The sequence below is a fragment of the Leptonotus elevatus genome, chromosome 14, assembly GCF_054856555.1.
Source record: "Leptonotus elevatus isolate MCC_2025b chromosome 14, RoL_Lele_1.0, whole genome shotgun sequence".
In the NCBI taxonomy this organism is placed as follows: Eukaryota; Metazoa; Chordata; class Actinopteri; order Syngnathiformes; family Syngnathidae; genus Leptonotus; species Leptonotus elevatus.
The window spans coordinates 12,831,809-12,859,534 of record NC_141252.1 but is presented as its reverse complement, the minus strand read 5'-3'; the positions used below and the strand labels follow the sequence as shown (position 1 = coordinate 12,859,534).

The 27,726-nt window shown below is 37.5% G+C and overlaps 1 protein-coding gene across 2 annotated transcripts; it reads left to right on the top strand.

The window, feature by feature from the left end:
* The first annotated feature begins 1,230 nt into the window (after positions 1-1,230).
* plcb2 (phospholipase C, beta 2) lies at positions 1,231-27,437 on the top strand. 2 transcript variants are annotated; one of them, XM_086095379.1, is made up of 32 exons: positions 1,231-1,405; positions 3,169-3,246; positions 3,768-3,836; positions 5,858-5,998; positions 7,415-7,494; positions 7,583-7,636; positions 7,717-7,792; positions 7,875-7,975; positions 9,081-9,241; positions 9,325-9,471; positions 9,540-9,697; positions 10,700-10,782; positions 10,938-11,022; positions 11,861-12,047; positions 12,138-12,220; positions 12,321-12,417; positions 12,504-12,588; positions 12,705-12,829; positions 12,970-13,121; positions 15,730-15,894; positions 15,987-16,086; positions 16,231-16,335; positions 16,432-16,496; positions 17,685-17,763; positions 17,835-18,218; positions 18,333-18,513; positions 20,278-20,425; positions 21,500-21,564; positions 22,038-22,088; positions 22,157-22,214; positions 25,026-25,109; positions 26,738-27,437. In XM_086095379.1, the coding sequence occupies exons 1-32, from the start codon at positions 1,322-1,324 to the stop codon at positions 26,906-26,908; spliced, it is 3,702 nt and encodes a 1,233-aa protein (XP_085951505.1). In that variant the 5' UTR covers positions 1,231-1,321; the 3' UTR covers positions 26,909-27,437. The 2 variants fall into 2 exon arrangements, with proteins under 2 accessions (XP_085951505.1, XP_085951504.1); XM_086095378.1 differs by having other exon boundaries at positions 18,312-18,513.
* The last annotated feature ends 289 nt before the right edge of the window (positions 27,438-27,726 follow it).

The window sequence follows — 27,726 nt, the reverse complement described above, 5'->3', positions numbered from 1 at the left end:
CTATCACGAGGGCCATATCAACTGACTAAGACGAGACAAACTAAGCGTGGCTATTACATCATCATCAAACATTCTCATCATTAGGGACACAGTAACTTCCATGGGACTACACAAACTAAGCATGTCTAATATATCATCTTACATTATCACATAAGAAACTGAATAAGACTAGACAAACTAAGAGTGACTAATACATCATCAAGCATTATCATCACTGGGGACATAGTAACTGCATAAGGAACCGACAACATCAATCATCATAACAAAATGACCCTATGACTTGACCCAATAACCCAACCTAAAATACAGTCATAACAGCTCAAAGGGGGGCGTGGCCTGGAGGACCGTTGGATTGTGAATGGGAGTTGGGTGTGGTCTTGATCGTGACTTTTTCCTTCTACTCTCTAATGTGGCTACAACTTAACAGTGTATCAGACCGCGTGGAATCACACTGCCCCTAAGTGGCCAAATCAGGTACAACATGAACTGCGCTCCCAATAAAGGCATACACAAAAAAAAAGGGAAGACAGTATAAAATAATTTAAATAAAATCGATTTTGGGACATTTAAAATCGATTCTGAATCGTACTAAATGAGAATTGCGATTCTTATGAGAATAGATTTTTTTGGGCACACCCTTAATGTAGACAGCATTTGTAGACACCAGTTTATACAGTTTATCAGCAACAACAAAAAAGTTTATTTAGTGTTGAGTTGACCCAACATCCCTGCTGGGTCAATTTAATTACTGTTGGGATGGTGCTATAATAACCCAGTAGCTAGGTTGAAACTAAAAAAAAAATTTACTTTTTTTTTACCCAACTTTTCTTAGTGTATATAGCACAGGGGCTTAAATCTGTAGATTCCATTTGTGTTCAACCCAAATGGGGCCCTAAAAATGCACTTGCTTGACACAACATTAGGTATGCATAATCTAATCAACGAGTTGTACTGAAGTGTGATTTTAATAATATTTTTACTTTCGTGGCGTACAACAACATCAAATTGTACTGAGAACTCAGGCGGTTGCAATAATCAGCCAGGTGTAAAATATTCAAAACATGAGCCATCAGTAAGCACGACAAAAGTACTGGGCTCCTCAATGAAGTGCACAAACAGCATGCGTTGACTTGTGTTAACTTAATTTGCAATTCATATTCGCCGTGTGGCTTCTCTGTGTCCATCGACTGCGCTTCACTTCACGACTTCTTTCCAAGTCAGTGAGTCAGCGGAGAGGAGTACAGCGACGTGGCTTTTGCAGATTAAACATATACATTATAGCCTAAACAACAGTGGACTGCAAAGTCACTACAAAGAGACAATGAATAAGAAAAGGTACTTTCTGGATTCCCCAGTGGTCAAAGATTATATGGTTAAAGGAGAAAGATTTACAAAGTGGTCAGAGGTGAGTAAATATTTAAAGAGAATTGCACTTTTGAGTTGAACTCTTTGAAATACTCTTTCCTTTACATTACATGCTAACTTTTACGTTAGCTGCATATTTAGAAAAATGATCTGGATGTTAAAATAAAAATATTTCATCTGTTATTACTTATCTTTCTAAAATTGCCAATGAGGGCAAAATCACAGTGTCCTAAAAGTGTAGTGTGGTGCACATTTTTGGATGAATTTAATTTAATTAACTTTAATGTTAATTCTCGACCATGATACATTGGGATTTCCTTGTGTTTTATATTACAGCATAAAACTCGCACCTCCACAAAAGTACCCATAAAAAGCATTTTTTTTGTCTGTACTTTTAATACAACCCTCTGATTTGCTGGTATTCTTAATTATCAAAGTGCATTCAAAACATACCAATAAAGTCTAAATACTTTTAAATCCAGGTTCAAAACTATGTGCTTTTCCAATGCCTATAATTAAGATCATTCAAAATATATTTTTTAAATTATGTTTTTGAAAATTGTATTTCTTGCACTGTATATTCTTTTAGTAATTTTAGTAAGCCTTTTTTTTATTTTTACATTGCCTTTAAATCTCTTTTACACTTTTTGTACCTGCTTTTATACGGAAGAGGATTAGAGTCAGTGAAGAGAGAAAAAAACAAGTTTGGCAGGATTCTCACTTTATTCTCAGAATTCTGACTTTAAAGTGAGAATTCTGAGAATAAAGTCAGAATTCTGAGATTAAATTGAGAATTCAGACTTTAAAGTCAGAATTCCGAGAATAAAGTCAGAATCCTGCCAAATCCTGACCTTTAAAGAGAGAATTCTGACTTTATTCTCAGAATTCTGACTTTAAAGTGAGAATTTGGACTTTAAAGTGAGGATTCTGTCAAACTTGTTTTTTTTCTCTCTTCACTGACCCTAATCCTTTTCTACTTTTAAATGCAGCGCTTTTTAAAGCATATTTATGTTGCATTCAAGGGTGGTCAGAAGTCGGACATATCCAAATTGTTTTTTCCCAGTTCTGACCTGAAAGCGTTCGAGGTGAAAGTAAACAACCAAAATGGCAGATAGTGATCAATAGTTTTTTTATTTTGGTCCTCGAAACTCATTTTGACCTCCAGCAAACTTGCCTTCATGCAATTTTGCTTCATTTCTTGTTTTTATCTTATTCTGTAAACATTCTATACAGTTCAGTAGTTCACCGAATAATTTCATGCAGGGAGATAGCGGCATACTGTCACGTATGTTGAATATTTATGAATAAAGAAAGCTATCTAGTTTTATACTCGAGTAAATTGTTACCATTCACGATCTGTTTCCAAAGGGGTCGCCATGGCAGAGTGACGTCACTTGTAGCCCGTCGGTGAAGTCGGGGTCCTTTTTTTTCTCGACTTCGCAAGCGGAATTTCCGAGTTCAATGGGCCGTTCCCGTACACACTTCCTGGTTTGAACTCGGAAAAGTCCGACTTCCGAACCATCCTTGAATGCAGCATAAGTTACTTTGTGTATGAAATGGGTTAAAAATGAGTGTAAAGTAAAAAATGTCAGTTATTTATTTGTATAATATACCCGCCTCGATTTTGAAGGAGTATTATTCACGGGATTTTACGGTATTTTCTACTAGCTTGTAAAGATCACATTGTTCTAAGACCCCAGTATACTTCCTGGTTCATCTAAATGACCAAATATGGTACCCGAAGGACTAAAATGAGCACATTAACATCAAGTTGTTGTTCTATCAAAACATGTCTCCAACAAGGACTCCACCAAGACTGTCCCTGTCACCATGAAGATGGATGCGAAAGGCTTTTACCTCTACTGGATGAACCAAAGCAAGGTCATAAAATACAGGAACGACTATGCTGTGTTTTATTTAGCGCACGAGGCAAGTGTTTAACATGCGATATGTGAAAGTGGCGCCGGATGCATGAGAACTGCGAGAAAGCTGAGAGCCGCACTGCCTCTGGCTGTGCCAGCTGCTTGTGGAGGTTATTGATTGGTACTGATTCCAGCACGCCATCCTGCTGCACTTTGCGATGCACTCGCCGGAGAGGAGGACGATTTGTCTTTGGCGCTTCTCTCTCGCTACCTCTCACAACGAGGCAAATTTTGTTGCACACCACATCATAAATCCAGAAAAAAATCAAACGCACGCTCGCCTCGTGTCTCGGAGCTCAGCCATGTTGGCACTCTATTGTGTAAAAGAGCAGCACAATCCCATCGCGCACACAAAATAGTGAGCTGTTGTTTGCTAATCAAAGTCAAGTTATTTTTTTTCTCCAGTCTTGGTCCATATTTGGATGTGCGCCTACGTCTTGAATTCTGCAATGGAGATGACTGTCTGCTTCTTGTTTCTAGGAGACGGCGTTCTTGGATGTTGCTACCATCAGAGATACCAGAACAAGAAAATATGCAAAACTTCCAAAAGTAAGTATTATTTATTTATGGTATTTTTTTTGATTTTTTTATATAACATCTGCAGGTATGCAAATGAGTCTCTCAAGCCCCATCAGTATGAGAAACATATTTGCATTGCAAATATGGCACTGGCCACATGAACCTGGCCCTCCGTCAGTAGAAACAGGTGCACACGCACCAACATAAACACACAGCTCGTGCTGAGTCATCCTTTCGAGGGAGACTTAAAGAGCGTGTCAGCATCTTTTTGTTTCTAGATCAAGAGAAAATGGTTTGGGATCCCGGCTCCTTTTTATTCATCACTTGGCCTCCGCAGAGTGTAGCAGTGAGCGGCCATCTTTGTCTTTCTCACAGGGTTCAGTGAGAGGTGAAATCTGAGGGGTGGGGGGTGGGGGGGGGGGAGTGGCTTGCATCAATATCTTCACATGCATCCTAATCGTGTGTGTGGCTGTGCATATAATGGGGTAGATGACACGGACTTCCGGGTTTTACACATCAGCCCCCGTTTCTGGCCACTGCTGGCAGCGTTCCAACACTTGCACCCCCACCCCTGCGCCCCCCAACCGTGCGCTCCCGCGCATCGGCGGGAAGGGGGTCTCTGCTATCTGAAATGCTTCGGACACTGAGACAGACACTGCACACTCGCAGCCTCTCACCCGTCGACGGGAACGCGCAACCGAGGGGCACAAAGGGGGAAGCGCAAGTACTGGGACGCGGCCCACACGTCGCAAACCGGAAACAGAAACAAAGTTGATGGGTGAAAACCCAGAAGTCGGAAGTCCCGCCTCCTCCGTGGCATATAGTCCATATGCCTACGTGCTTGTTTGTGCGCGTGTGTGAGTGTGAGTGTGTGCGTTCCCTGTTTGCATGTCGCGGTGAGCAAATTTGCATGTTGCAAATTATTGTGCACCCAGGTGTTCAATCACTGCAATTTATTATTATTATTATTTTTTTTTTTTCATGGGACACAGGACAACCTCCCAAAAAATGTTCCACTGGAAATGAACACGATCCATTCATAATGTCATCAAATGTTGCCATTAAATGTTCAAATTTACACAAAATGTTTTGCATAACATGTAAGATTGTCAGATAAATTTAGTAATATATATAAAAAAACAAATAAAAACACAAATAAATCACTCATTCTTGATGATGATGATGAGGATTTTTTAATTTAATTCAATGTACTTATTTATTTTTTATTATTTATTATTATTTATTTTTATAATTGGCTTTTTTTGTTCCATTGACTAATTGCAGTTAGGACAGAAACACTTGTACAGCATTGAGAGATGTTTGATTCCGCCATCGATACTGATGCCCAGTATTGATACCACTAGTACTTTTGATACATAAAACTGCTTAATCAAAAAAAAAAAAACAATGATGTTATGGATAATTTGAAAGAAAGACCTATATAGATCCCAATATAGCATTTCCCTTTCATAAAATGGCCCCAAAAGGGCAGCTAATATCAGTACCAGCCGACATTGTGAGTACCGGTACCTTTGGCCCGATACCGATTCCTGGTATCAGTACTCGCCCACCCCTTACAGCATTTGTCTCTATATGTTATGTCAATATAAATCCCATTTACAGTTCAGTGGTCATTGTTACACTTTATTGCAGTACAGTTCAATTGGCAGGTAGTGCATTTATCCGGATTAATGCCACCACTACCACGTTGTAATTATTGAAAAAACAAAAACAAAACATCAGTAGTTTACAAAAATACAATATAACACAACGGAACTCTGCCACATCTCTCATCTGGAATAGCTCCGAATCAACTTATATCTAATAGCATGACAAAAATGCAAACCGTAGTGGCTACAAGCAGTGCAGCCAAGAGAAATATTACAAAATGAAAACAATAGACTGTTAATACAATTTCAATGGTGCACTTACTGTATGAGAATTTAGGTTGTAAATATCGATCAGGAAAAAAAAAAGTACATTGTAAACGTGACAATTACCTTTACCTTCACCACATCTTATTGTAACCAATTTTATTTCTACCTCCACAGCACCCAAAGGTCCGAAACGTGTTTAACCTCGATTTCCCAGACAGTAACCACTTGGCCAAAACGCTGACTGTTGTTTCTGGTCTTGACACCGTCAACCTGACCTATCATAACTTCTTTGCCTCCAAGGATAAAGTGACACAGGTAATAAAGCACAGGCTGCTTTATTGGCACCATTTGCTTCCTCCACATGTTTACAATGTTGGGTTCTTGTCGCTGATCCATTGCGGTGACAACAATGGAGCTTCTCTCTATCCGTTTGTGGTCTTTATTAGACTTTATGAATGCAATATCCGCCTTTTATCAACAGTAATGAAATCACAATTGCTATTTGTTCAAACTCCCCATGCACTAATCTCATTTCCTGGCTTGCTATTATGCCAATGCCCTCTTGTGGCGAGTTTCTGTCACTTCACATGCTTTTTTTTCCTTTCTTTTTTCTTTTTTTTAATTGAAACTCTGCTTTTAACAATCACAGCATTGAGACATCAGACATCAATTCAAAGTTTCCATCTTTGCTTATTAACATTCAAAATTATTGAAAAAAATCAAACAACAATTCGATATATGACAAAACCCGAAACTAAACAATAAAGATAAGGAGGCATAAAAAAAATAATAATTCTATTGAGGTCAACTAATGATAATTCACTAAGGATTTTCAATGTAGAAGTACTTTTCTTGTTTCTTGTCAACTTCAAGGAATTAATGTACAAAACAATTTTGCAAGAAATATATCAAAATTTGGAAGGGATTTGGAAATCCTTATTTTATGCAAATACAATTTGCCAAATAGGAGCATAAGATTAATAAAATAAAATAAAAGGCTAAAGATTTGTTATCATGAATGAAATCCATTTAGGTCCATTGTAATGACTTGTCCAGTTTTCTCACACACAGATTTTTCACCCCCCCCCCCCCCCCCCCAATTTTGACGATACAGGACAATTATAAAATAAATGCAAAACCGTTTCAGATTATTTTCCACGGAAGGTGGTTTAGTATCTATGTCAGTGAACTATTACAAGGATAAATGTTATGTAATATATTCAATTGAAGCTCTCTTATTTTATTTGAAATCCAGAATTGAAAAGGGCATAATCACGTTCTATTACAATTTATGTAATTTATTTCTGCGTTCCAGTAAAATTCTCCCTGAGAAGAAATTTTATTATTGCAACACAGTGTATTTCTAACATGCTTATTTGTACAATTTTTACTGAATATATCAATGCCTCTGATCTTAAGAGCAGGTGTTTGAGTTTTTATATCTTGATACATCAGATGACATCTCATCAACTCGCATTTCGTTGTTAGAAATTTTTCATAATTATAAATATTTCCGTTGCGTTCAAATAAATCCGAAACATAAATTATACACAAACTTTATTGTATAAAAATGTATTTTTAATGGTAATATTCCTATAATTCCAAAGGGTTTCTTTATGAGGGAAAAAATTATGAACATGACATAATTGTCACTTCACATGCTTTTAATGTTGCTCGTGAAACGTGATGACGTTGCAAACTCGGATATCACTCTGATTAAATGTACAACAGAATTGGGCGACTGACATTCTTGCCATTGCCTACAATGCTGCAAGAAATAATGCCTGCAGACAAATCTTCCTGGACAAATGGTGAGTGGAAATCCTGTGTGAGCTTTTATCCGGATGAATGAATCTCACAATATTCACTTTTAATTCGTTATTATGTGCAATACTTTAGCTACGTTCGGATTTGTCTCCAGACCAACAAAGATGGCAAGATACCCGTGAAAAAGTAGGTTAACCACTCACTTGCAGTGTTTGGGGATTGTGCCTAACATTGGTTAATGTGTCAATATTGTGTGTATTTCTCAGTATTTACAAGATGTTCCCTGCTGATAAGAAGAGAGTGGAAAGCGCACTGGCGGCAGCTCACCTGCCCAAAGGAAAGGTTAAAATGTTCAAACTTGCAACGTTTTGATATCACCCATGACTTATATCGATAGCTTACATGTTTTGTGGATTTGTTACAGTTTGACAGTATGAAGCCTGACGTCTTCACGGAATCATCTTTCAAGGCCTTCTTGGCAAATCTCTGTCCTCGCCCTGAAATCTACGAAATCTTCACTTCTTAGTGAGTTAGCCCAAAGCAATCCTGAATTTTTTTCATCGTTATATTGATAGTATAACATTTGATATTTGAAGGGAAAATTTATCTTCCAAGGGTGCTCCTACTGTACTGTATTTTGTGAGGTTTTTTTTTTCCATATGTGTGTGAGTGTGACAGTCTAACCGCCACAACCGAGACTAGAAATGACAAGTGATATGACCTACAGGGCACCACAGTACACAGAGACAGAGTTAATGAAAAGCAGGGGCGGAGCTATGTGTCTGGGCCCACCCACGGCCACCGCTCAGTGAAGACATTCCTGGCCACACCAATGAAAAATGTCTTGAACTTGACAAAAAGAGGGAACTAAATGCAGTGGTGCCTTGAGATAAGAGTGGCATGACTTACAAGCAGTCATAGAGTCATTTTTATTTATTTATTTATTTATTTATTTATTTATTTATTTATTTATTTATTTATTTATTTATTTATTATTTTATTATTATTATTATTATTATTATTTGTATTTTTTATATGACTTGTGAGTGCAAATTTCAGATTCATGGACTGCATTGGTCAGTGAACCCAAATAAGCTCACTTCACAGCAAGCCAGCAGTTTGGCAGATAGTGACAAATTATTTTTAATTAAAAAAAAAAATATTTTTTAAGAGGCTTCTAGCTGTTTAACGCCATTCCAGTTTGAGGTCTAGTGTAAAAGTAAAAAAATACATGTTGTGTATTTAAAAAATTGCCTTTGGAATGACCAGATTAGCTTAATGCTAACAAAAAGAAAAATTCTATTGATGGGCTAACAATTAGCATCAACAGTTGCGGTGTTATAACACACCCAAAGGAGCGTCACAATGGATTGAATATAAGCATTAAATAATGATGTACAAACTTGTTATCAATCTATGATTTTAAGAGCAATGTTTTATTGTGCTATTTTCTTTATTTAAAAAGACAAATATTTGTCTCATTTTTTGGGGGGGGGGGTGGCTAGAACGGTGTCATAACATTTCCATTTATATAATGAATTTAAATAGTAGAAAAGTTGACATGGCTGAATGGCGATGACGTGAACGCATTGTGCAATATGTGAGGAATTTGCTCCTGATTGCCCTCCAGTTCCAACAAACCCACCATGACGAGGGAGAACTTCACCAAGTTTCTCAACGAGAAGCAGAGGGACTCCCGGCTCAATGAGGAGCTGTTTCCGCGACTACGGCAGGACCAGATCAAAGCTTTAATGGTCAAATATGAACCCTGCAACACTAACTGTAACAGAGGTGATGTTGTTAAAGGCGCCGAGTTGGACAATCTTGTGAAGTATTTTCAAGTATAGTCCTTTAAAGGTCTCGATAATCTGCAGGTCTCATTACCCCAGAAACCTTCTTGTCCTTCCTGATGGGTCCTGAGACGTCAGTGGTCATGCAGGACAGGCTGGCCAAGTGTCAGGACATGACCCAGCCCCTACCTCATTACTTCATTAAGTCTTCCCACAACACATACCTAACAGGTCACATGTCTTAATGATTGAATAATTAACAACAACAACATTCGATCTTCACGACTGCTTTTCCACAGCTGGCCAGTTTTCCGGCGTGTCCTCCCCGGAGATGTACCGCCAGTGTCTGTTGTCGGGCTGTCGTTGTCTGGAACTTGACTGCTGGAAGGGGAAACCTCCAGAGGAAGAGCCCATCATTACACATGGCTTTACCATGACCACCGAGATCCTTTTTAAGGTACATGTCTCATGCTTACTGTGCATTTAAACAACAAAATGTAAAATGGAAGTGAAACGTAAAATGTAAAATGTGTTTTTATCTTTTTGTTGTTGTTGAGAGTTTGTGTTTTTATCTTATGATGTGATTATGTCACCAGACACTAAGGGCTCTATAATAAAAAAAAATTAAAAAAAATTAAATAATTAAATAATAATAATAATAATAAAACAAATAAAAATAAAAATAAAAATAAAAATAAAAATAAAAATAAAAATAAAAATAAAAATAAAAATAAAAATAAAAATGAAAATGAAAATGAAAATGAAAATGAAAATGAAAATGAAAATGAAAATGAAAATGAAAATGAAAATAAAAATAAAAATAATCTATATTTTCTCGATCACACTCTGCATGGAGGTAGGTTAGACCCGATATTGGTAATTTTGCAGATGAATGCAGGCCGCCAGTCACAGCTAACTTAAATCACGGCCAATCAAAATGGCTCCTAAGTGGTGCGATAGTCTAGTACACACTAGACTCTTGATGGCCTTCACTTCAGAAAGAAAAAAAACAAAACATTTATTGATAAGGTTTGCTTCCCGCAAACGAAATACATCACATTAGACTAGCTGTCTACTCTGCGCCAGTTTTAGACATGGTCTGAACAGGCGTTTAAATTTAGATTGTTGTTCTTCTTGACAAGATAAGAAATGAATGAAAACCGTCAAGATCATCTACAGTAGTCACGTTAAACTAAGCAAAGAGCAACACTGCATCATGCTCCTGCAATCAACACTTCCATTTAAGGGCAGCAGCGACAGCAGCTTCTCAGACCAAAGGTCCAATTGAGCACATCTGTCCAGTTCCGACAGAGCCATACTAATGTTTGCTTCCTGACCAAATAATCCCTTTTGACCTCTCATCTCATGTGTTTGTGTTACTGTATTGTATTTTCAAGCCTGCTCTACCCCCATCAAGGTCAAATGAAAAATAAAATAAGTTTTTTGCGATGCTCAACAGGATGTGATTGAGGCCATTGCTGAGAGCGCCTTCAAGACCTCACAGTATCCACTTATCCTTTCCTTCGAGAATCATGTTGACTCGTAAGAGTTTTTCCATCAACTCATTCTGTTGAATGAACCCCGTTGTCATTTTATTATCCTGCATGGAAACCTGATGCTAGTGTCTGAAGATTCTGACTTAGTGAGTGCTTGTTGGCAAAGCAGATAGCGGCACGTGTTTTTGTGTTTGGTTCTAGAGTGAAGCAGCAGGAGAAGATGGCCAACTACTGCAAAACCATATTTGGTAATGCCCTGCTGACAGAGCCTTTGGACAAATACCCTGTAAGTGCTCTAGTGCTGCACCACGGCAGTTGTATATCAGTTAAGCATTTTTTTTTTATGGCAGTGCATTAGTTGGACATCAGCTGTGCCCAGTGGCGGGGCCGTGCATTTTGTTTTCTGGGCACTCAGTGGGGAATTACCCAATTTAATCCACCTCTTATCACCACCACTATAGAAACCCAGTCAGGAGCATATAAAAATGCTGAGTCACTAGTAATTGCCAGATGTTCAGTGTATGCATTTGTCAGTCATCGTTGTGCATAACTTTTAAGGCCTTACATAATCCTTTGGCTATTTATCGAATAAGTTGTGTAGCAGTTCAAGTCAAGAAAAAAACAGCCCTATTTTCGTAAACGGCTGCCCATGCGTTCGACATTAAAAACGTAAACGTCTTCCTTTTGATGCTGGGGTAAATCTAGATGACATATTTGGGACCACATTGAGCCTCTCTGGGCATTCAGATGAAGATGGCGTCTCGCACTTTGATGACTAAAAGTAGACTTGGTTTTAGACTCTCAAAAAGCAGGTCTAAATGGCGGCGCAGGTGGTGTAACACAATATTTGGTGGATTTGGTTGAAGTGCAGGCAGACAGGATCAACGCAGACTCCTAAAGAAAAAAAAGAAGAATAAACAAATAAATAAACCTGATAACAGCATCTTAAAAATATTGTAATATTATATATTTTGAAACAAAGTGAAAATAAAATGGATTCTGAAATGCCACACCCAAAAGTGCTCAATCCCAAAGACAATCTAACCACTCTCTAAGATTTTGGTTCCATATGAGAGCCATTGATATAGAATTCCTCTTGTCCTTGCTCTGTATTAAATAATAAGATGAAGCCAGGCCAGCAGATCCCAAGCCCATCTGAGCTCATGGGCAAGATTTTGATCAAGAACAAGAAGGGAAGCCATGAGAACGCAAACCAGACAACCAAGAGGAACAGCACAGCATCCAGTGAGCAGATGACAACTGACCCACTTTCCGAAGATCCTGTCCCCTCCACCAATCTGGACAACCAGGGTGACTAAAACTAATCCCACAAACTCAATTCAATCTCTGCCCCTCTTGCTTGGATGCAACCCAACATGTTTAATATGATGATTTGATCAGACGGGGATATTGCCGTGGAAGACAACGAGGACCAAGAGGACGCAGAGGAACAGGATGAAGAAAAAATGAAGACCTGCGATGAGGTAGGAAATGTCGATAACATGGCCAGCATGCTGCTCTGGAAATGGATCACGCCTGTCGTGCGGGAAAATATCCGTTTAATTTCCTGTCAATCTGTCGCAGGGCACAGCTGGACAGGAAGTCACAGCATACGAGGCGATGTCGTTGTTGGTCAACTACATCCAGCCGAACAAATTCATCTCTTTTGACAATGCCAGGAGTATTTGTTTGAATATTATGTTTTGTGCGTTAACTGATAAACAAATATACTGTAATGACAATTTGCTCTCCACTTTTTTTTTATAGAGAAGAACAAGAGTTATGTCATCTCATCTTTTGTGGAGACCAAAGGGGAAGCTATGATTGCCAAGACTGCAGTTGAATTTGTTGAGTATCTTTTCATGTTGCAAAAGACGAACAATGACACAAAACGCGGAGAGCTTTTTAGTATTAAATATTATAAATACAAAATGAAATTCCATTATTCTTTAACCCTGTTACTGTCAGATATAATAAAAGGCAAATGAGCAGGATTTACCCTAAAGGAACAAGAATGGACTCATCCAATTTCAGCCCCCAGCCCTTTTGGAATGTCGGCTGCCAGATGGTGGCGCTCAACTATCAGACAATGGGTAAGAAACGTTAATTTGGTAGAAAAAGAGAATCCAAGTTAGCTGTCAGACTTTCTTGTCTTCCACCACAGCAGGTCAGTGTTGCACCTTCTCAACACTCTTATGTGCTCTGCTAAAGAGGCCGTCGTGTGTCTTTTCAGACTTCCCCATGCAGCTGAACATGGCTCTGTTCGAATTCAACGGCAGGACGGGCTTCCTCCTCAAGCACGACGTGCTGCGGCGCGGCGACAAGAAGTTTGACCCTTTCTGCGACAGGGTCGACACCGTTGTGGCAATCACGCTGACCATTAAGGCAGGTTTACAGCCTCGCCAAGCAGTGAGCACTCAGGGCCTTAATATTATATTATCATTATTTAAGTACAGTGTTGTTGTTTTTTTAACTTACTATATTTCAGCAGAGTACAAATGTTCAAATGACACATCACGATCAAGGTTAATATAATGAAAACTAATGGAAAAAAATAAATAAATAAAAAACATGTTCACTAATGAAAAACAAAACAAATGCTATAAAAAAAGTAGAAAAATAAACACCATTTTATCTTTATAAAACTAAAAAAAACAAAAAAACAAAAATACATTTGTTTTTGTCTTTGTCAATTAAGATTATTAGGCATGTTTGATCACACTTTTTTTTCTGAAGATACTCCTGAGTAATCACCGATACCGACACCAAATACTGATTTGTAATTTGTACTTCCCGATCATGAAATGTCCACAAGAGGGCGGCATCGCAAGTACTGATACCTTGAAATAAGGCCTGGTATTGGCTTGATACCGATACCTGGTGTCGGTACTTGTCAATATTTAAATAGTATATATATATATATAAATTAAATGTATTCATTTCAGTATTGCAGTACTTACAAGAACAAGAAAGATTAACTCATTCACTCCCAGCCATTTTCTTTTTTTCTTTTGACTGATTTTGCAAATCCCACAGAATATTGTGTTCTATTGCTATAAAAACATGGAACCTACCAAAAGAGAAAATAAACGATTAGAGTCTTTTCTTTCATCAGGAAAAAAAAGGGTATTTCTATCTGTTCAATGCTTCAATTAGCATTAGAATATAGCTAAGTTTCATCATTATTTATAAATCTGTTTATAAATGTGAGTAAATGAGCGTTGTTGCAACATGGCCCTGGTTGATCTCTTATACTCTGCTGCCACCTTCTGGCCGTTTTTATTATAAGTACCATTTCTTCAACCATTCTCTGCAGCTGAGGGGCTGCATCAAAGCCTTCTGTATGCTCGAGCATAAAAAATAAAATAAAATGTATAAATACGTCTTTGGGACACTTAAAACATTTAAAATTATTACACAGTACTTGGTGATTTTTTTTTAAATCTTGCACTCATGTTTAAAAAAAGAAGAAGCTAAAACTAATACTAAAACTAATAAAAACTTAACAAACATCAAGCATCAAAAATGGAATAAAAACTAGCAAAATTGCTATAAACGGTTAATTAAAACTAAATGAATAAAAAAAAAGTGAATGAAAAATCCAAAGCTTTTATAACCTTGGTCAATAGCAGCTTACAATAATATTCAACATACTTTTTTAAGAATAAAACCTGTCTTGTTAGTAGGTCCACTGCGTTTTAATGGTGTTCATTATGGTGCTATTTGGATATTTTTTTTGGGTGGTACTCATTAATCTAAGGACTGACTTGTTAACTCATACCACCTAGAGTAAAGGAGAACTCTCAACTCAGCACACTGTGACAATTGGCGCTAGACTCTCCCAGAGCCATTTTTCGGGTGTGCTGGCCCAAATTTAAAATGCATTCATTCAATTCACACGTACGGACGGAGGAGAGTTAAATCAAACAAGACATGGCTTTTATGCTAGCGCCCCAAAATTATTGGCACGATAGATTTCTTTTCATTCGCTTGTGTTCCACTGACACGTCCATTTCCTTCACTATATAAATAAAGATGACTTAACTTAAACTTCCTCTCCCAAATGTTCCATGGTGCAAACCATTGAAGTTACATAAAGCGCAAAATACTCTTCAATTGTCTTCAACTCTTCCACACCTGCTGCTAAGAGTGTGCATTAGCAATCTGTTCAGTAAATGAACATGCAAATTAGTAGCCACTATTTAAGATCTTAGTCAGTCTGACTGTTTAGTAATATTTTGAATCAATCTAAATGTTTATCTTTTGCTGCTTGATGGGTGTTATCTGTAACAAAAACAATGCTTCAAGCAGTCTTTAAACATAATTTTCAGGTGGAATCAAAGCAATAACAAATCGTTATAGGATTCTTAATGGCGCAATCATTTACACTGTTCAAACTATTAACTCATTCACTGCCATTGACGGCTATAAACGTCAAAAATTCATTTGAACTATTTCTATTAGTTTAACATTTTTTTCTACTTTTTGGTAACAAGAGTATGAAAACCTAGAAAAAACACTTAGAACAAATATAAAATTTTTTGGTTAATCGTGAGTTAACTGGTGAAGTAATGCGATTAATTACGATTAAAAAAATGTATCGCCTGACGCCCCGAATTTTTAATAAAATGAATTTATGGCAGTGAATGAGTTAATGTGGCACTTGTGTATTGTCCATTTCCTAAACTGAAGATAAAGCATTGATGTTGCATAAAAATTATGTAATGTCAAGCTCCTAATAAACATAAATAGACAGGTATGTGATAACAGCCAGATAACTTCTGATATTTTGAAAGATGAACAATAAAATGCAACATAAAACAACCATATGTTTTTTTTTATTCTGGGGTGTCAAATTGCTATTGTCCATGCATGTGTCCCTTTTACCCCCCACAAAAAAAGAAAAGAATATATATATATATATATATATATATATTTAATTTTTAAATTTTTAATTAAATTTTTTATTTTTTTAAATATTTCTCCTCACCAGATCTATTCCGGACAGTTTCTGTCTGACAAGAGTGTAAAAACTGGAGTTGAGGTAGAGATCGTTGGGCTGCCAGGTGACCCCAAGAAGAAACATCGCACCAAGTGGTCCACCACGCCCAACTCAATTAACCCAGTGTGGAATGAGGAGCCTTTTGTTTTTGACAAGGTGTGTGTCAGTTCACCTAACATGTTCGTGCGTGTTGAATGTAATTGTGTTGCTTGCGTTGCCACAATTACAATATCCTATATTGTTGACAGATTCTCCTCCCAGAAATGGCCGCTCTGAGAATGGCGGTCTATGAGGAAAATGGCAAATTCCTCGGACATCGAATCCTTCCCCTCGACGCTATTCAGTCAGGTCAGTCCAATGTAACGATATCATAGAAATCTGCATGCTGATTTACATTCGCCCCGAAACGGAATCGGGGCGTTCAAGGCCGCTGGATTTTTGCCAACTTGCTGAGTGGAGTAGCTACCTTTTAACAGAAGTTTGTGCCTGCAGGCTTCCATCACATCTGCCTGCGCAGTGAAAGCAACATGCCGCTCACTCTGCCGGCACTCTTTGTGTACATTGAGGTCAAGGACTACATTCCTGCTGCTTTTGCAGGTGGATTAATTATTTATTTTTTTGCTCTTGCTTTAAAATTTATTTGATTGCATTGATAGATGGGGTTTATCCTCACCAATAATGTTTATGTGTCAGATTTCACGGATGCCTTATTCAACCCTACAAAGGGCGCGGAGAAGACGACACGGACCCCAAAAGAGGTGCCTATGAGTTTGTACAGTATTTCTAGAAAATTCGCCTCTCAAATGGATCTTCATGAAACTTGGATTTTTAAATATATTTGAAAATTTTGTCATTTTAAACCTTGAAGGAACAAAGTCAACATGAAAATAAACACAATGGTTTAACCCAGTGGTTTCTAAACTACGCCCTGGGGGCCATTTGCAGCTCGCTGTTCATTTACTAGTGGCCCACAGCATATATATACAGTATGTATAAAAAAAAAACTTTTTGACACGGCCTGCAACCCTTTTGAATGATTTTAGCCTGTTTAATTCCGGAAGCACTTTTCACTGGCGAGTATGTCCAAACATATGTGCAAGTATGTTCGTATGTACTTGTGAGAATGTTTGAACATATTTGCGAGTACATTCGAAACGTAACGTAAGCTAAATAATACAAACATAGCATATTTTCCCTTAATGCTACGCGGTAATATTTGTGCATGCGCAAGCCAATACCCCATTGCATTATGGGGAAAAAAATGACGAACCAAAAGCATGCACTGCAGACATAATAAATCATAAATGTTATGAATAAATAATTATTCTTATTTAATTTTAAAACGTATTGGTATAATGTGGGCCAAATCCTTAAAAAAAAGAAAGAGTTTTTTTCCCATTTACACATGCGCACAAATAATACCCCAAGGCATTATGGGAAAATATGCTATGTTTATAGCATTTAGCCTACAAGTATGTTTGAACGCACTCGCGAGTATGTTCGAACATACTTGTAGGCTAAATGCTATAAACATAGCATATTTGATATTATATATACCAAGTCAATACACCGTTGCATTATAGGAAAAAATGACAAATCAAAATCGGCAATGCAGTTATAATAAATCATAAATGTTACGCATAAATAATTTTTTGGGTTTAATTTTCAAACATATTGGTATAATGTATAATCCCTTTTTTTTTTTCACTCACACATGCGCAAGTAATACCCTAAGGCATTATGGGAAAATATACTATGTTTGTAGCATTAGCCTAAAAGTATGTTCGAACATACTCACGAGTTGTTTACTCCACATTGGCAGCTCCACACTTCCATATTTAAAAAAACGTCTTACGATGTCAAAGCATCCTTTGATGAAATGGTGCTTAGCATATCTGGCCCACTCATGAGTTTTGAGCTTCTGTGACTTCTTTGGACCCTTGTAGTCATCCTCAGACTACATTTCTCCTTATGAGCTGCCTCTTGTGCCCCAAAATGAAGTGAGTAAAGCAAAGGAACCAGCAGGTAATGCCCCTTGTAAAAGTTAAAGTCACTTATTTTTCAAAAAGAGATCTGATCACTGCTGTGCCTCCCAGCGGAGGTGCCTACTGAACCAAATGCACCCAGACTTGAGGTCAGCGAATCACCATCCCACGATGCTTCACCTGAAGCGACCTGTGAAGACGCTGAAGAAGAGAGCACAGCAGGCACAACGCAACCTGAAGACTTTCCTCCGGATGTTGAACCAGGAAGTTTAATATCAGAGACACTTCCTGGGGAAGAGATCGTCCCTGAGGAGGATGTCATACAGCCCGAAACCACCACCAAAGACAGCGAGGAGTCAAGCAGTGACTCGATTAACTCCGAGCTAATTTCAAATGATGAACTGGTCGAGGAGGAGGTTCAAGGAGAGCCCGGCCCATTAAGTGCATCACCGGAATGTGCAGTGTCAGATAAATCATCTGCAGCTGGCGGTGAAGGTAAGTCCTTTATATTTTGCCGGCAATTCATTCGAAGCAAACCAAACGTGTTAACTTTTTATAAACCATTGTGTCCTCTGCCGACAATAAAAGCGCCGCCTGCTAATGCTGCAGAAACCACCGTGATGACTGCCGAACTGACGCAGCACAAGAGCTATCTGAAGGTCGTCAAGCGTCAGGAGAAAGAGACAAAAGAAGTGGAAAAGAAGCATCAGAGAAAAACAGAGGATCTGAGCCAGAAATATTCAGATGCTTTCAAGGCCTGCAAGAAGAAGGCCTCGCTGAAGAAAAAAGAGTGAGGGGATTTATTTTGCGTGAAATTTGACAGCATAGCTTTAAAAGTTGTTTTGCTCTATGCAATGAGTTCCTCCGTTATTCGTACCATTTCGTAAGGGATTAGGGGTCGAGCCCTCCCATAAATAATGAAAATCCACGTAAACGTTTCGGGATTGCCTATGGCTGCCACAAGACCGCCGGTAAAGCACTACTTTTTTATTAGACACATAGCTATGTGGCCTGAGTAATGAAGCTAGTCGTTCCCCTTCAACCTAGTTCCTTGAAACCAAGATGGCGGCCAAAGATTTTTATACTCGACCCGGCTTCTGCCTGAGCACAAAAACAACAAATAGGTAACATTTTTAGACAATAGTTGGTTCCAAAAAACTGTGAATAGGTACATTTGTGAAAATGTGAGAGAACATTATATGGAGATGACTGGCCAATAATTCTCAATAACTATAACGCCAAATGTATCATATTAAATACAAGACATTTTGAGCCCTCTATTTCATGAGTATAATATTTTTTTCCCTATTAAAACCCTGAAGTGACCTTGCAAAATCGCCCCAATTGGGAAAGGAGAGACACCTTTATTTATTAACTCATTCACTGCCATTGACGGCTTTAGACGTCAAAAATTCATTTGAACTATTTCTATTATTTTAACAATTTTCCACTTTTGTTAACAAGAGTAGGAAAACCGAGAAAAAAAGTTTTTATTGTACATTTAGAACAGATATAAAATTTGTGATTAATCATGAGTTAACTATTGAAGTCATGCGATTAATTACAATTAAAGCTTTTAATCGCCAGACGACCTAATTTTTAATAATCTTTTCATTTTTTGAAAAATGACTATTTAAAAAAAGAAAAGATTATTAAAAATTAGGGCGTCTGCCGATTAAATTTGAAAAAAGATTATTTAAAAAAATATATATATATATTTAAAATGTAATTAAATAACCCCCCCCCCCTCCGGTTTTCATACTCTTGTTAACAAAAGTGGAATTTTTTTTAAACTAATAGCAATAGTTAAAATGAATTTTTGACGTCTATAGCCATCAATGGCAGTGAATGAGTTAATAGTGGGAAATGTTCTTTCTGATTTTTGGAAATACTAATATGTTTGATATGTCTGTTTATTATTATATTTTTCACAGCTATAAATGTACAAATTTAGAGCATTGTGACTGGATGTATCAAATATTCAAATATTACACAAATCAGAAGTCATTTGTGAAAGTTGATTTTCCACAACAAAAAAAAGTTTGTTCAAAAGGACCAATGATTACTTTTCCAATTTTTTTTTTTACGTTTTATTTTTTTTAACAAAGAATCAGAATTTTCTCTTATATAGTTCATGGTTCAGGCTTTATATCAGCAGTGGGCAAACTCAGTCCTCGAGGGCCGGAGTCCTGCAGGTTTTGGATGTTTCCCTGCTCCAACGCGGCTGATTCCAATCAACAGGATCATTATCAGGCTTATGCAGAGCTTGCGGATGAGATGATCATATATAAACTGACAGCTGTGTTGGAGAAGGGAAACATCCAAAACCTGCAGGACTCTGGCCCTTGAGGACCGAGTGCGCCCACCCCTTTATGGTTAATGTATGTTTTTGTAGCAGAGATGCAATGAATTAAATAGTCAGTTGTACTGATATGTGTTGCTACAAAATATGTCTTATAACAAAGTGAACATTGTTGTTAAGAATACTTCTCTCCATAGATGTTTCTATTTAGTGACTGATGGAGATGTGTTCAATTCTCTTCCCACTATGCAGCGCATCCCCGGTCGGAGGAGGAAGCATGTCGGACTGCAGCCCTGAAACAGCGCGGGAGCACAAGCAAAAGCTGCAGGCCGAGCTGCACGCTCTGTGGGCGGAGCAGCGTGAGCAGCTGAGGAGGAAGAAAGAGCAGTGTGCCACAGAGGTTTGTCTTTTAACTCACAAGTTACTTTAATGACTAGAAAGATTTGCGGACGTCATCAGTGATGTCATATGATGGCGGTTTGGACTACTAAATTCAATGAGACATTATTGGTGGGCTTTTTTGTGTGTTAGGGTTACCAAGTTAGTTGTTACCAAGAATTGTGGGCGAATACCAAATTGTCCATAGACATCGTACAGTGATACCTTGACTTACAAGTTAATGTGTGTTGTTCACAAGCTTGTAACTCAATTTACACAATTATCAAATAAATATTCACAATTGCAATGACTTGAGTTGTCCATTCCAGCCCCACCAAAAATTCCACTAACATATACATATATTAGGGGTGTCAAAATTAGTGCATTCATTTTAAGTTAATTTAAAGTTCCTTTAATGGCACCTTTTTTTTTTAACGCGTGATTAATGACCGCCCTTGTAAAGTCTGTGCTGGAGGAATTCCAGTCGCAACGCAGCAGACACACGTCCACGTCAAAATTAAGCAGTAATACATTTAACAATAATGCATTTATAATTTGTAGAGACTGGGGTCAAGTTGTATTTTACAATTTTAAAAATATACAGAATTTCACAAGTTATTTCATGTTAAAGATTAGATAGCTCTTAATATGAAAAGAAAAATGCACTGAGCTGTCACCTACGTCTTACAAATGCAATTATGCCATCTAGTGGCAGAAAAATGACATCAACACAAATCTATATCACACTTTTTTTACAGTACAGTATATAATTTTAATTTTAACTCAATTTTATGAATTATTGTGAAATTACTTTGTTAATGACTAAAACCTGAAGCCATATTTCTATTACTTTAATTTCCCCCCCACTTTTATGTTAACAAGAGTATGAAAACTTGGGGGTGAGGGGGGGGGGTTGTTTTACATTTAGAACAGATATAAACTTTGTGATTAATCGTGAGTTAGCTCTTGAAGTCATGCAATTAATTACGATAAAAAAAATGTTCACCGGACAACCCTAATATATATGTATATATAATAGGTACACCTTCTCATATCTTCACTGACATGATGTCACGTTCTTGTTGTGATGTGGTAGAGACTGGCCAAACTGATGGAGATGGCCAATGAGAGACACAGCATCGAACTGAAGACCTTGGAAAGGTGCGTCCTCACCGGCAACACATTTGGGACCTGCGGAGTTTATTTAATCTGTGTGTTGGGATTATAGACTCCCTGTGTTGCTAATGTGTGAGGTGGAGGTGATGTGAGGTGAAACAGCTGACATCTTGTAATGAGAAAACCTCAAATAATGAATGAATCGCCCTGTGGTTCCTCGACGGGTGTTTTTTTATGCACGTGTGTGTGCGTGTGTGCCAAGTCCCCAGATGGCATATGGTTATCGCAGGATAACTATTATCTAGGGGGTGTTTAAACAGCAGTGTTCAGCTGCGCTCCTTTCGCTCGCCGCGTTGACACTATAACGACACACTGAAGCTTTCCTTTCACTCGAAAGAAAAGGTCACGTCACCAACGCACAGCAGTGGTTTTAAGGCAAAAGGTGGTTTATGAGGTCATTTTTCATTTCAACAAATGTAATGCGACTGTGATCTTTTCTTCCTTTGGCGTGTTTGCAGTGAAATCAAAGAGAACAAAAAGAGGACCAAATCTTCCCCTCAGAAAGCCAAGTGAGTTTTAGAACCTTAAAAAAAAAAAAAGAGGACATTTAAAGATGTAACAATAATTGTCTTCTCAGGCTGAAAAAAGCAACAAGTACAGAACTGTTGGATGAGCCTGATGAATTTGAAAGCATGGTAAGTGCTTTGAAATTACGGAAGCATATTGCATTCACTTGAAGAAAAAAAAAACTCCAGTTTTTCTGACAATTTTTTGGGGGGAGCTTTGTTTTTTTGAGGGTTTTTTTCCCCTGTTTTTCTGAATCTTCTTTTCTGTTTTACTGAATTTTTTTTTTCTGTCAAAAAATATTCCAAACAGGCTGAAAAAAAAAATTTCTGAAAAACAAGAGGTAAAATTACTCAGAAAAACATGGGGGTGGGTGGGAATTATTTAGAAAAACTAATTAAATAAATTAGTTTAAAAAAACAGAATAAAAAAAAAATAATAATAGTATTTTATGTTTTTTTACCTCTGAACTCCAAATATACTCAGAAAAACTGAAAAAGAATATTCAGAAAAACAGAAAAATAATTATTTTTATAAAACGGAAAAATTACTCGGAAAAAACGAAAAAAAATATTCGGAAAAACAGAGGAAAATATATGTATTTTTTAAAACAGAAAAAAATGTACTCAAAAAACCAGGGGGGAAAATATTCAATAAAACAAAAACCAAAATACTCAAAAAAACAAAGCTCCCCCCCAAAAATTTGTCAGAAAAACAGGACTTTTTTTTTCAAGTGAATGCAATACGCTTCCGTATGAAATAAATCATTCTCTGGAAAAAAGCTTTCCTGTTATTGGTAGATGCCGATAAATGTGTGTCTTATTAATAAAATAAAAATGTGGTGCTTTTGATATGTGTTGCAATGGTCTTTCAGAAGATGCCTTTTGTTTTTTTATTCCTTATACTGCACTAAATTTGAACTCCATAGAAAAGCTAATTGATTAATTAATTTTTTTCCTATTCAGCCTTTAAAAGAAACACAGATCATGCTTTCTGCCCCATGGACGTGTGATGTGAACAAACGTGACAGCTCACTCATCTTCCTCTAACACATAATAGTAACTATGGTAACAAGAAGGCAGATGGTCTTGTGATTTGAAGGAACAAAAAAAAAATCACTCTCCGCATGTCGTCCTCACACACATCTGCAAACGTGCTCCAACGAGTTGTTTACCGATGCACGTACAGTTCGTACCAGGCAGTCTTTCTGACCGCATGCTCGGTCCATTACTCAGAGGCTGTTTACCAAAAAGATGTCGAATCCACGCGTGGCCTATGACTCACCTCTCATGGCTCTCCTCTGTTGGCTCATCAAGATTCAGTCAGACGTAGCATTTAGGTTCAACTTAACTTCGTGCTTTAGCCATCCTCTCTAACCATCCTCACTTTTACTCATTAGGGTCGAGCAGCTCATTTTGTCCCATTGAATCAGCGTCAGCTCATTAATTACGGCAGTTATTTCTAACAAAATAAGATGATTAATCAGCAGAGCTACAGTATTGACGAGCTGTGTGCAATTAGGGCTGCGTAAATAACCCAAGCTTAAATGTATTGATCCTCATGCGCAGATTTTATCCCAGGGGTGCATTTTTCTCCAGATTGACACACACATAGGCCCACTCCAGCTACGTGAGAGACAGCAGACGCCACACTGTAAATAAATAAAAAAATCCTATAAAAAAATTATAATAATTAAACAGAATTTTGATGTTTATTTCATTTTATTTGACAGATTTTTCCTAGATTTTTAAAATATCATTTAAGTTTCAAAAATAGACTATAATCTTATATACTGAATGTGAAATAACATGAAATCACTGTAACTGTGAAAACACAATATTTCTGTTTGTTATTAAAATATGTTCACAAATTAGTCTTAATTGCACAACTATTTGTCTGTTAGGGAATAAACTATAAAATGCAACTCTGGACAAAAAGGGGGAAAAAAACATTACCGAGAAATTAAATAGTATTTTTTTTTTAATTTTACGATAAATACTGTGCTCACTCATTCACTCACAGCCATTTTCAGTGAAGCAACCCTCTTCGCTCCCGGCTGTTTTACTGGATTTTGACTGATTTTGCAAGGCCCACAGACTATTGTGTTCTATTGCTATAAAAACATAGAGCCTACTAAAAGAAAGATTAAAGTATCTTCTTTCATCAGGAAAAAATATATATTTGTATCTGTTTCTGTTTTGCAGCAATTAGCATTAGATTATAGCTAAGTTTCATCATTATTCACAAATCTGTTTTAAAAAACTATGGGGAAAAGAGCTTGTTGGTTGATCTCTTATACTCTTCTGCCACCTGCTGGCCGTTTTTTTGTAATAACTACCATTGCTTTAAGTGTTCTCTTCAGGTCTGAGACTGAATCAAAGCCTTCTGTAGGCCTATGCTCTAGCATTAAAAAAAAAACGTTTTTGGGACCATGGCAATATTTTAAATAGAACATTTTGATACGTTTTTGGGGGCAAATGAGTTAATTGACCAATGTTTTTTTTAATTGAAAATAACAACAATTCCTGTAATGTCCTAGATGGTAACATTCATTGGCATTGTATTAACATTATGTCAATAACATGGTTCTCATAGCGATTAATTCGATAAATGTTTTCGTCACAACAGAACTAGAACTACTTCCTGCTTCCGCATCTAAGAATCATGGGATATGTAGTTCTATTAGCCAAATGCAAGACCAACACAAGGCAAAACGGCACAACCAGCTTCCTAAATAGCTAAAAGATGGATCATGTTTTTTTTAGCATTAGCTGAAGTAAAAACACAACAACCAGTCACCGCTTGACTAGCGATTCAATTTGTTATAAATTGTTCCAAGGGAGGTTTTATTGTATCATGTACTTCATTTTTAGCAAAGATAGATCTCCGTTTTTTTTATTTTGAGAATTTGGAATTTCGTTTTTGACATGTTGTGTTTACAGTCTTGTGAGTACAGCATGCAGCAAGAGAGTCTGATGATGAAACAGGCGGCGACGCTGGAGGAGATCAAGGCTCTCACTAATCAGGTACATGCTGACCTGCTTTTGTAACCTTTACACAGCTCAAGCTCATGTTGCTCTCTATCACTCAATTTGTATTTTTCATTTTCTTTCACAAAAACCCACACATCTAAAATCAATTGCTTCACACTGCGTGAGCATGCTTCTTTTCATCCCAGTGACAACCGGCGAGATTTGTGTCCTCATAGTGGAACCTCGTGACAAATATGGATTTCCTGTACAAACTTGGTTATTGATCACGCTCGCGATCAGTCATCAGCGTGCTGCTGTATTGACACATTTGGATTGAACGAAACAATCCCTCGGCTGTAAATGATGTCAGAGTTTTGTTTGGAATAGTGACATTACAAGTAGAAAAAAACAAGTGTCGGATAGCTTTTAGACAATGACGACAGCGTGAAGGCCAGATGGAGAGCACTTCTCACCAGGACTGGTGTTTTGGAAATTGAGAGATCAATTCAAATGAGGAGTCTGCAATATTTTGTATGAGTCCGCCGTCTTCATGTGACAGTCTGCTAACTTGCCACCTTGTCAGAGAACTCATGGAATCTGACCAGGCTTGCGGAGTAACGGAATACATCTACAGCCGTTACGTAATCAGATTACAAATTTTTTTTAACTGTATTCCCTTACAGTTACAGGAAAAAAAACATGTAATCAGATTACAGGTACATTTATTAAAAATGGGGATTACTTCGAGGGATTACAATTTATACTATAAGAGAGAGAGAGCGAGAGAGCGAGACCGAGCGTGCACGCGAGTGGGATTGTTGCTACATGTCGAGGATGGGAACAAACAAACTGACTAGCCGTGTCCTCCATACGCGGGCAGTTTGAAAAAGCTTCACGAACGGGAGGAGGAAATGGCGACCGGTATTCACTGGAACTTACTCGGAGCGAAAGTTTGAGCTAAGAGTCCAGCGGCATGCTACGCGCTGTAGCTTCTTGCTAGCTAACCCATTAGCCTACAACCATAATGTGAGTTACACCTTCCAAACAAATCTTCCTCCCACCAATTCACTATTTAAACATCATACACAACATATACACGGCTAAACTTGTGACTGGGATAAAAGTTTGTTTTGCAGTTGATGTCACACATCGTCATCCTCATCAATCAACCAACCAACCAACCAACCAACCAACCAACCAACCAATCTATAGCCTACATGCTTTTTAATTACACAAGCATTTTTGCTATTTGCAGGCTGCCCGGTCCCTATCACCCGCAAATAGCAGGGGCACATTGTATAGAATATATATTGTGGTGATATTTACTTTTATTTTGTCTTCGTGAGCATACTCGGTATTGGAGTAATCCAAAAGTAATGAAAAGTAATCAAGTTACATTACTTTAATATGATGGTACTTGGATTACATTATTACATTTTTTTGCATATAACTTGTAACTGTAACGGAATACATTTTAAAAGTAATCCTCCCAACCCTGGATCTGACTTGTGACTCGATTCATTATGAATTAACCTGAGAGATTGAAGAACCAACCACAGTAAGAATTGAAGAATTAAAAAGTATAATGTGTCAGCATAAAACTATACTAAAATGATCATATCAGCACTCAGAGGAGATATGCCTTTTAGCGTAACCTTTAACCTCTACCTGTGTGTCTGTAGCTTAATCAGGACGCCCTGAAGGAGCACCAAGACAAAATGAGGTCTCTGCCAGCAGAGGTGATGGAGGCCGTTAACGCACGCGTGGGCGCCCACTTCCCTGAACTCGTCGACAAGGCGGCCACCAATAAAGCGGAAGGGTCAAACATTTACGGAGATGTGTTTCTGGGATAGATGAATCCTGGTCCTTGACTTTTGATTACACAATCTCAGTCAGACGTCTTGATTTTTATGGTGGAGTGAAATTTTATGTGTGAGAGATATGTTAAGGTCACTGGTGTCCAAACTATGGCACGGGGGGCATTTGTGGCCCGCCATCCATTTTTAAGCGACCCGTGGCATATATATATAAAAAATGACATCTGTGACTATTAAATGTTTTATATACTGTAGAGTGTTTCTAAAAAAATATGTTACAATTAAACAAGTGACAACATTATATATAATTTACAAGCAAAAATGGTTTCCTCCACTTTCTGCTCTGTGTCAAGGTCCATCTGTGATTGAGTGGCAAAGAGAATGAATGAAGGCTCATTATGCAAATTAAGTGGACATTTAAATTTTACAAGCATAAACGTGTACTTGCAATAAGATGACGCCTGGATCTGGATCATGTCAGATGAGAATTTTGTACGTTTGACAGATAGTCAGGTTTTGTCACAATGACCAATTATGAGCTGATGATCAGTATGACAATATTTAATTTGTCAGTAAAATATTTCACAAATTAAAGTAAAACATCCTGCCTGGTTGTCAAGTTAACTGATAGTACTAATAAAAAAAAAAGTTGCACTTTGACTTGTTAAAATCTGTCGTTGAAATCCTCAAAATTTAACATTAAGAAGTGTAGACTCAAAATCTATGACATCATGATTCTATGATATCTAATTCCAATTTGCATATATAATCATTTGTACTGCCATGGCACGTAGGCCACATTGGTGAATTATAGATTTAGGTCACCTGAACCACTTGAATGAGGTGAAAATCCA

Excerpts from the sequence above, each read along its gene's own strand:
- plcb2 (XM_086095378.1), top strand. The coding sequence starts at position 1,322 with ATGAATAAGAAAAGGTACTTTCTGGATTCCCCAGTGGTCAAAGATTAT. Across the intron at positions 12,048-12,137 it reads CACCAATCTGGACAACCAGG|ACGGGGATATTGCCGTGGAA; the intron begins GTGACTAAAACT and ends TGATTTGATCAG. Across the intron at positions 15,895-15,986 it reads AGCCTTTTGTTTTTGACAAG|ATTCTCCTCCCAGAAATGGC; the intron begins GTGTGTGTCAGT and ends TATTGTTGACAG.